The sequence below is a fragment of the Coregonus clupeaformis genome, unplaced genomic scaffold, assembly GCF_020615455.1.
Source record: "Coregonus clupeaformis isolate EN_2021a unplaced genomic scaffold, ASM2061545v1 scaf1168, whole genome shotgun sequence".
NCBI classification, from domain to species: Eukaryota; Metazoa; Chordata; class Actinopteri; order Salmoniformes; family Salmonidae; genus Coregonus; species Coregonus clupeaformis.
This window is the reverse complement of record NW_025534622.1, coordinates 97,218-105,311: the sequence shown is the minus strand read 5'-3', so window position 1 is coordinate 105,311 and position 8,094 is coordinate 97,218. Positions and strand designations below refer to the sequence as shown.

Genomic DNA, 8,094 nt, shown 5'->3' with positions numbered 1-8,094 from the left:
GCTGCACTTAATTTAAAGTCAGACCCCTTTGGTCATTTATAACACATAAATGCCTTGCATCATATGATGCTGTACTTACTATAAGGTCAGACACCTTTAGTCATTCATATCACATACATAAGGGCTTAATGATGGAAATACAAATGTATTAACACTTAGGGAATTATCACTAACAGCTAAAACAAATCAACATTAAAGACATGCTTAAACCGTACATTTCCTTTTTATTTTTACATTTTTCAAACAATACAAGTACATTAAGTTTCTACAATTCCAGCAATTAAATTACATTGAACATTACACAGGGCTGTGAATAGTGTAGCTTGTCCCTGAGCTGGCAAACGAATGGTTATTGCCACTCTTGCTGCTGGAGGTACTGCATGTTGGTTCCAACCTTAAAGTAACAACAAAGAAAGTTAGCAGGTCTGATAGGAAATGCCTTTGACACACCATCTGGATAAGGGCATTTCTGTGCTGCGCCAGAAACTCTAAATGGGAAGATGATAAACTCCATTTAATTTGTATTATTATATTCCCTTTTCATTTACAAATCGAATGACGTGTCTATGAGACATGGCTGTATCTAGGTGGATTTGCATTTAGCTAAGCCTGCTAGCTAGCAAAATGTTGTCTAGCTAGCAATTGCTGTGAAGTCACCGGAATTATTTGAAATAACGATTGCGGTAGCTACAGTATTTAATCTACCTCAGCACTTAACTACTACAAACTCATTTAAATTACAATAAATAAAGGTTAACTTACTTGTTTTTCGCTGTCCAGTTGCAGCACAAGTGGGGCATTTGATTTGTGAACTCATCACATGATCAGCGTCTTCTCAGCAACACTAAGGCTGCGTTTCAAACACATCAAAGACACACCCTCGCCATATGCCCTTGGGGGAATCCCCGCGGCCATTTTTGCCATTGGTCCAAACGATTAGCCAAGCAAGGGAAGTTGGCAACCTAAGCCGCTCAGCCCTCGTTCTTGATCGAGTGTGCGAGTGTACAAATCTGTTCACTCCATGGCCTGAAACGCCCCATAATTCAATTTGCGATGATTGTACATCCGCTAAGAAAAGTCTGCCAAAACATAAAACCAACGTCAATATGGAGAAGTCAACATAAAAGTGTAAGTAAAAATGAATGTAAATAAGTTAGAAATTGTGCTACTAATGCACATGATGGCACAAGCACGTATCGTAAAAGTAATTATGTTTTTGTTTGGTTAGCTTTTGGAAACGTTATCTAGCGCATACAACTTTCCCTGACATCACACTTATACATTGTAATTTTCAATTTAGCTAATATCGTCGGATGGCTAGCATTCGATGTCTGCGGATGCGTTCTCTTCTAGCCAAGATATGAAATGCAATCATTCTTGACTGTAGCGCATATAAAGCACACACAACCGTTACCGGCGGTTCCATGATGACTGAACGCACAACCGTGGGACCTACGATTGACACATTTCTGGGCAAGGGCGGCCCCTTTAAAATTAATTCATTCTTCCCTCGCCCCTTGCCCTTCAAGTGTCAACTCATCATACGTCATGATATGTCATCAGAAGTGTCTACTTAATTTGAGGGGAGAGGGTGTGTCTTTTACGTGTTTGGAATGCAGTCTAAAAAAGTACTTCCAGGTCACGGAATTTCGGACATTTTCAAAATAAAAGTCCCCCACATAGTAGCAAAGTGTCAATAACCATTCATGATATATGGAAAAAATAATTGTCTAAACATGAACAATAATTCATATTTGTTCAAGTGACATTTGCATTACATTTGGGTTTTAAAACATGTTCCAAGGTCAAATAAATGCCACAAATGCGAATCACTGTATATGAAATACATATTGGCTTAGAGCAATAACTATTCTGGGTGCAAAAGTATTGTAGGAAATACTCAGTAGGGTGTGTAGAATGTATATATGGTGCCATTTCATGGTGTTCGGAATAATATGGAGTATTGCTGGCCTTTTACTCTGCCCATTCCATTGGCGGCTGAATCACATCACATGTGGCTTACTGCACTACAAAAAACTGCTAAACAAACATTTTACATTTACATTTACATTTTAGTAATTTAGCAGACGCTCTTATCCAGAGCGACTTACAGGAGCAATTAGGGTTAAGTGCCTTGCTCAAGGGCACATTTACGTATGGCAACTACCCCAAAAAATCTAAGTTTCTTAGATTTTTCCCAGACCTCAAAAGTCGACCTCAAAGTCGACCTCCCAGACCTCATCCCCTGATGTGGTTTAAGCATTGTTGTGAACACAGAAAATCAAATTTTGTTGTTTTTGTATTCAAAAAGTGTGAAGAAAATGGTTTAAACCAGAAAAAAATGATGGAAATCCGGAACCTGGAAAAACAAAACCAAGAAAACAGAATTTGGAAATAAACAGAAGTAGGCAAAAAATATTAACGGATTTTGGCTTTGCATGACTGCACTTTAGAGTGTGTCATCCTTGCAGCACAGCATTTTTGGGGAAGGTGAGGTCAGGTCCAATATTGACTACACACCAAAGAGGAAAAGAGGTTGGGCCATCCTATAATTTTTTTTTTTAGAAATATAGTATGAAAAAAAAACATGTATGCACTCACTAACTGTAAGTCGCTCTGGATAAGAGCGTCTGCTAAATGACTAAAATGTAAAAAAGAATATATCAAATTTAGCAGACACTTTTATCCAAAGCGACTTACAGTCATTGCATTTTTAAGTATGGGTGGTCCTGGGAATTTAACCCAATGTCCTGGCGGTGCAATGCTCTACCAAGATGCATGCTTTGTAAAGCCTCAATTGAATATGATTTATAAGGCCACCCTATAATGCACAGGTTTATGTCATATTTGACAAAGTGGGTTATGTCACATTTGTAATTTGTGGTTATGTCACACAGTTACGCCACATTCATGAACCCTTTATAAAGCATGACATACGGTTATAGATGATTTGTAACACATTTATGTAGTGTTTATGAAGGCTTTATGAAGCCTTTATAAGCTGCACGTCATTTAAAGCTGACCGAATTTCTTTACTCAAAGATTTTGGAAGTAGGCGGGACGTCGTATACACTGTCCAATAGAAATAGAGAACACTGGATGTAGTTTGAAAGGTTACCGGGAATATGGTCCAATGGGGAAAAGGAATAGGATTCGAGTCCATTCTTATTATACCTCAGTGTTCGAGTCACCCGGCCGCCCTAAATACTGTCAACCAATAGCAATTATTATAGTTCATTGAAACGCTCCATTATAGGCTAGGTTAAAAGTAGTGACAAGGTAAATAGCAAATCATATGCGAAGGAGGTTTCTTTTTGTCCAATGGACGTTTAGGCCGTAGTAACTAATCTTATAAAAAACAAGGTGACAGCTGTCAGATTGTACATTGACTGCTGCGGTGAGCTAGTTATCGTGGACCCCGTGTGTACTGTAACATTAAGGTGAGTTAATAGTTTGGTGTTTCAGTATGACATAGTATTTTGTCATTTCGGTATGATTATAATCGCATTGTGAATATTTTGAAATGTCCTGTCTTTATTGCGGGGGCGAATAGAAATGGTTAGCATGCTAGCTAGCCATGCAATGTAGGTGAAGTGGACGGCCATTCAATGATTTCTTCCGAAGAATTACATTTTACAGCGAATGTATTCGTACTGTAGAATTCTTACCAGAGACGTGTCTACATGGGCAGCCGCGTATACTGCTAGGAAATAAACATGCAAATGTTAATTTGCGAAACCATGCATGTTGGTGTACAACCGATCGCTGCGGTGACTCTTCTGCAAAATGTCTGACTTGCTGGTCCATATCTGGGCCTAGTGAACCAGTGCATGTTTTCAGTCATTATGGATTCATGTCCCTGAGGATTGAGAAGGACGTTTAATAATTTCTATCAAATATAGTTTGCGTTCTGTACCAAATGCAGCGTCCTTGTATTTAATTCCTGTATTGGTGTCTGTGGGTCATTTTTGACCTTCACGTCTCAAGCTGGCTAGACAACTCCTCCCACCTATCTGCTAGCAGTGTCCGTCTGCAGTATATTACATTTAGCTAGCTATGGCTAACAAACTACCCAGGTTAGCCAACTAGCTAACGTTTCATGCTTTCGGCTTTTTGCAAATAACTACTACCCTCACTGCATGTGACATGGGTTTAATAAGCCCCATTCACCCAGGGACATTTGATTTGGGATAGTTTAGATTTCCCCATGGTGAATCCTTCAGTTGTCATTCGTGCTAATGTTAACGTTACCTGCCCAGGGGCAAAATGGCGACGGGGAAAGGGTGTACTATACTAAAGCTTGTGGTATATTTTACAATGATACAATGAATGTAGCTAGTTAGATTTGTACTTATTCAATCATAGCATCGCTAAAGGCTAGCTTGCCTGTCTGGGCTTTATGTGCACTGTCACTACTACACTACCTCGCTACCAATGCAATTGGATTAACTTGCATTAGACATATCTGGAATCTAGGTTTATCATAGCTTAGCTCCCCACTTACAGTAAGTGTTAGTGTTTTGAAAGGATCTTGTTATTTAATGCTGCACTGTCATTTGCTTTGGGATCTTCCCACATTCAAACAAGCCTTGCTATTTTTCATGCAATTACACTTAATCAACAAATCGTATGACCTGGACCTTTAGCAGTGTAGAGCTGGTTTAGGTGGTGGGCGGTAGCTAAGAGTTGTGCATGCCTTCCATTATAAACACATTTTTTCTTGTCCAAACGACTGATTGTGTGCTGGAAGAAGATACCTGTTAAATGGCTGTGGCATTTCATGGTGGTGCAAATTAGCAGTTAAAAAATGTAATTTGTCATCTCTCTCCACAGGCACAAGCCATGTACGCCTGCGCTAAGTTTGTCACCTCACCTGCTGTGGTATGTATTCTTTGAAACTACAATGTCACTGTTTGATCCTTTGCCAGTTGTGCCTTATCAGTCTAGATCTAGCTCTTACCCACACCATCTTGTTTAGCTAAAAGATGCGCAGCAAATTAATATATTTTGTAAGGAATGTAGCACGTGATGAGAATGCATTTAGGTTTTTTAGAAAAAAGTTAATGAATTTGATGGGAAAGAATAGTCTGACAGTGTTACCTGTATGTATGACCAGTGGTCTGCCGGGGATACATTGGGAAACATCACTATGTAGGCTATTAGCCTCTCACCTTGTAGGCTAATCTAACCCTACAGTACTCAGTCTTTACTAAGGACAAGATTTGGATTGATCATGACATTGCCATTCTACCAGTCTTCATGCCTCTGTAATCCTCCTAACGTTAGACTATTAGATGCAACTCTGTAGGGTCATAATCTTGGCGTGCTCCAGAACTCACCTCAGGGTAATCTACATTTGGCAGTCTGTTAGTAATTATTGTAATTAGAGCTTTTTACAAGCTTTTAAGTCTGTCTAGGAGTCTGATGTGTAGTTGTCTTTTGCAGCTGCGTGGGGGGTCCAGAGTCCTCGCCCGGCCAGTCTCGGTCTCAGTCTTCAACAGACCTGAAGTCAGAAGTGAGCAGCAGGTGAGCCTCTCTTCAAACTAAATGTAAACCCTGTGACGGTAACATTGCTTAGGTTTGTGTGTGAACCTTTTGCCAATTGCCCCTTTTTGTGATAACCTGAAACTATTAGATTAGGCAATTTTATGTTCATAAAGTTTGTTTCTTTTCAACTCATCACTAACCCATATTGCCTTTTTAGTTGTATTCATCCTCAACACCAGGCTATTTTAAATCCCTGTCTGGCTAAATACTAATGTGGCCAGTGCTTAAAAAGGACTGGTATCCAGGCTATGTGTCCTTGTGACCATTTCCACGGGTCCCTTCAGGGCTCTACAGTGTGACCATTTTACTCGCATATCAGCCTGACTATTTTGTTATGCAACCTGGAATTTTTATTTAGGAGCACCAGAGTGCCTAGAAAAATGAAGGATTCTAGCTTTGTTACCTGAAATTGCGCCTACATTTTTCAACTTAGGCGCACACATGCTCCTTGTGAAAAATAAATAATAATCATCATAGAGCCCCTGCTCTTGTGTTGACCTTTCTTGACTGGTATCTTGAGCAGCACTTTTTTTTTTTTTACACCCCCTTTTTCTCCCCAATTTCGATCTTGTCTCATCGCTGCAACTCCCCAACGGGCTCGGGAGGCAACGGTCGAGTCATACGTCCTCCGAAACATGACCCGCCAAACCGCGCTTCTTAACACCTGCCTGCTTAACCCGGAAGCCAGCCGCACCAATGTGTCGGAGGAAACACTGCTCAACTGAGGTCAGCCTGCAGGCGCCCGGCCCGCCACAAGGAATCGCTAGAGCGCGACGAGCCAAGTACAGTCCCCCCCCCCCCTAACCCGGACGACGCTGGACCGATTGTGCGCCGCCCTATGGGACTCCGATCACGGCTGGTTGTGATACAGCCTGGGATCGAACCCAGGTCTGTAGTGATGCCTCTAGCACTGAGATGCAGTGCCTTAGACCGCTGCACTACTTGGGAGACCCGAGCAGCACTTTCAACCTCTGTACTAGTCTCTGTTCTTCTTGATATGTTTTGTTCTGGGGCTTTATTAAGTGGGGTCAATGTACTCCTACACCATAATGGTAGAGAAATGTACTACACCATATATTTCATTCTGATTGTTCCATGACATTCCACTCCTAAACAAACCCCAGTTCCAGATGTGTCCCTAGCCCTTATCTGTTATTACTTGACCCTTCTGGTAGTCTGAGAACTGGCAAGGTGAAGGCAATCGGGAGCTATGAGCTTCCATCGTATTAGAGGGGGAGGGGTGGGCTATTTAATCATTAAGGCACGAGGTGGTTTGGTATTTGGCCAATATACCACGGCTAAGGGCTGTTCTTACGCACGACGCAACACTGAGTGCCTGGATACAGCCCTTAGCCGTGGTATATTGGCCATATACCACAAACCCCCAAGGTGCCTTATTGCTATTATAAACTGGTTACCAACGTAATTAGAGCAGTAAAAAAATTAATGTTTTGTCATACCCGTGGTATACGGTCTGATATACCACAGCTTTCGGCCAATCCGCATTCATGGCTCAAACCACCCAGTTTATTACATTTTAGTCATTTAGCAGATGCTCTTATCCAGAGCGACTTACAGTTAGTGAGTGCATACTTATTATTATTTTTTTCATACTGGCCCCCCGTGGGAATCGAACCCACAAACCTGGCGTTGCAAGCGCCATGCTCTACCAACTGAGCTACACGGGGCTATATACACCTGTCAGGTGGCTGAAATGGAACTATGTTCTGATTTTGACCGCTGTGCACCCTGCATCTTCCCCAGGCCCTGTTGCCTGTCGGTGAGGCCTCTCTTCTGACCCGTGGGTTCCAGACCAGCGCCGTCTCCAGGGACATCGACACTGCCGCCAAGTTCATCGGCGCTGGAGCCGCCACAGTGGGAGTGGCCGGATCAGGGGCTGGAATTGGAACAGTGTTCGGCAGCTTGATCATCGGTTATGCCAGGTAACTGATGAACGAAAAGGATTCATTCCTTTGTTCGTGGAAGTGGGCATATTCAGAAGCAAAATCTGATGCAGCAGAAGAATAGTTGTAATCAGTGATTATGTGGGTGGCAGAGAAATGCTCAAATTTTACCACAAGAGTATTGATGAAGCGTGTGAGCTGGTTCATTTTAATTTTGGGTTCATATCATAAACAAACAATTTGCTGTCGTCCAGCCTAAATCATAACTTTCAGTCCTCTCCTCTTTCTCTCTCGGATAGGAACCCCTCCCTGAAGCAGCAGCTCTTCTCCTATGCCATCCTGGGCTTTGCCCTGTCCGAGGCCATGGGGCTCTTCTGTCTCATGGTGGCGTTCCTCATCCTGTTTGCTATGTAATTTAGTCACACCCTGTTCCCGTCCCTGTCACCTCCCTTCTCCCAGGGAATCGGAACTCTTGATGTGAAGCTCACGAGGCCATGGCACCGCCATTCCAATCAAAATCTACGACTACAAAGCCTGCCTTTTTATGTTCCCCTTTTTTCCAGAAGTTTTACATATGAGCTCACTTTGGTTTAGACTGTGTCTGAATAAATGGTTGGGATAACTATAAACTTGTTGGTCTTTA

At 42.0% G+C, this 8,094-nt stretch overlaps 1 protein-coding gene and 1 long non-coding RNA gene across 2 annotated transcripts; one reads left to right on the top strand and one right to left on the bottom strand.

Annotated features, from left to right (window-relative positions):
* Nucleotides 1-204: 204 nt before the first annotated feature.
* Nucleotides 205-1,494, bottom strand: LOC121569665. Its single transcript, XR_006001369.1, has 2 exons — nt 763-1,494; nt 205-394 (listed from the first exon to the last, which is right to left on the bottom strand). It is a non-coding gene; the product is annotated as an uncharacterized LOC121569665 (long non-coding RNA).
* Nucleotides 1,495-3,338: 1,844 nt separating this feature from the next.
* On the top strand, nt 3,339-8,080 carry LOC121569664 (ATP synthase F(0) complex subunit C3, mitochondrial). Its single transcript, XM_041880805.1, has 5 exons — nt 3,339-3,440; nt 4,834-4,881; nt 5,446-5,526; nt 7,312-7,490; nt 7,751-8,080. The coding sequence occupies exons 2-5, from the start codon at nt 4,843-4,845 to the stop codon at nt 7,863-7,865; spliced, it is 414 nt and encodes a 137-aa protein (XP_041736739.1). The 5' UTR covers nt 3,339-3,440; nt 4,834-4,842; the 3' UTR covers nt 7,866-8,080.
* The last annotated feature ends 14 nt before the right edge of the window (nt 8,081-8,094 follow it).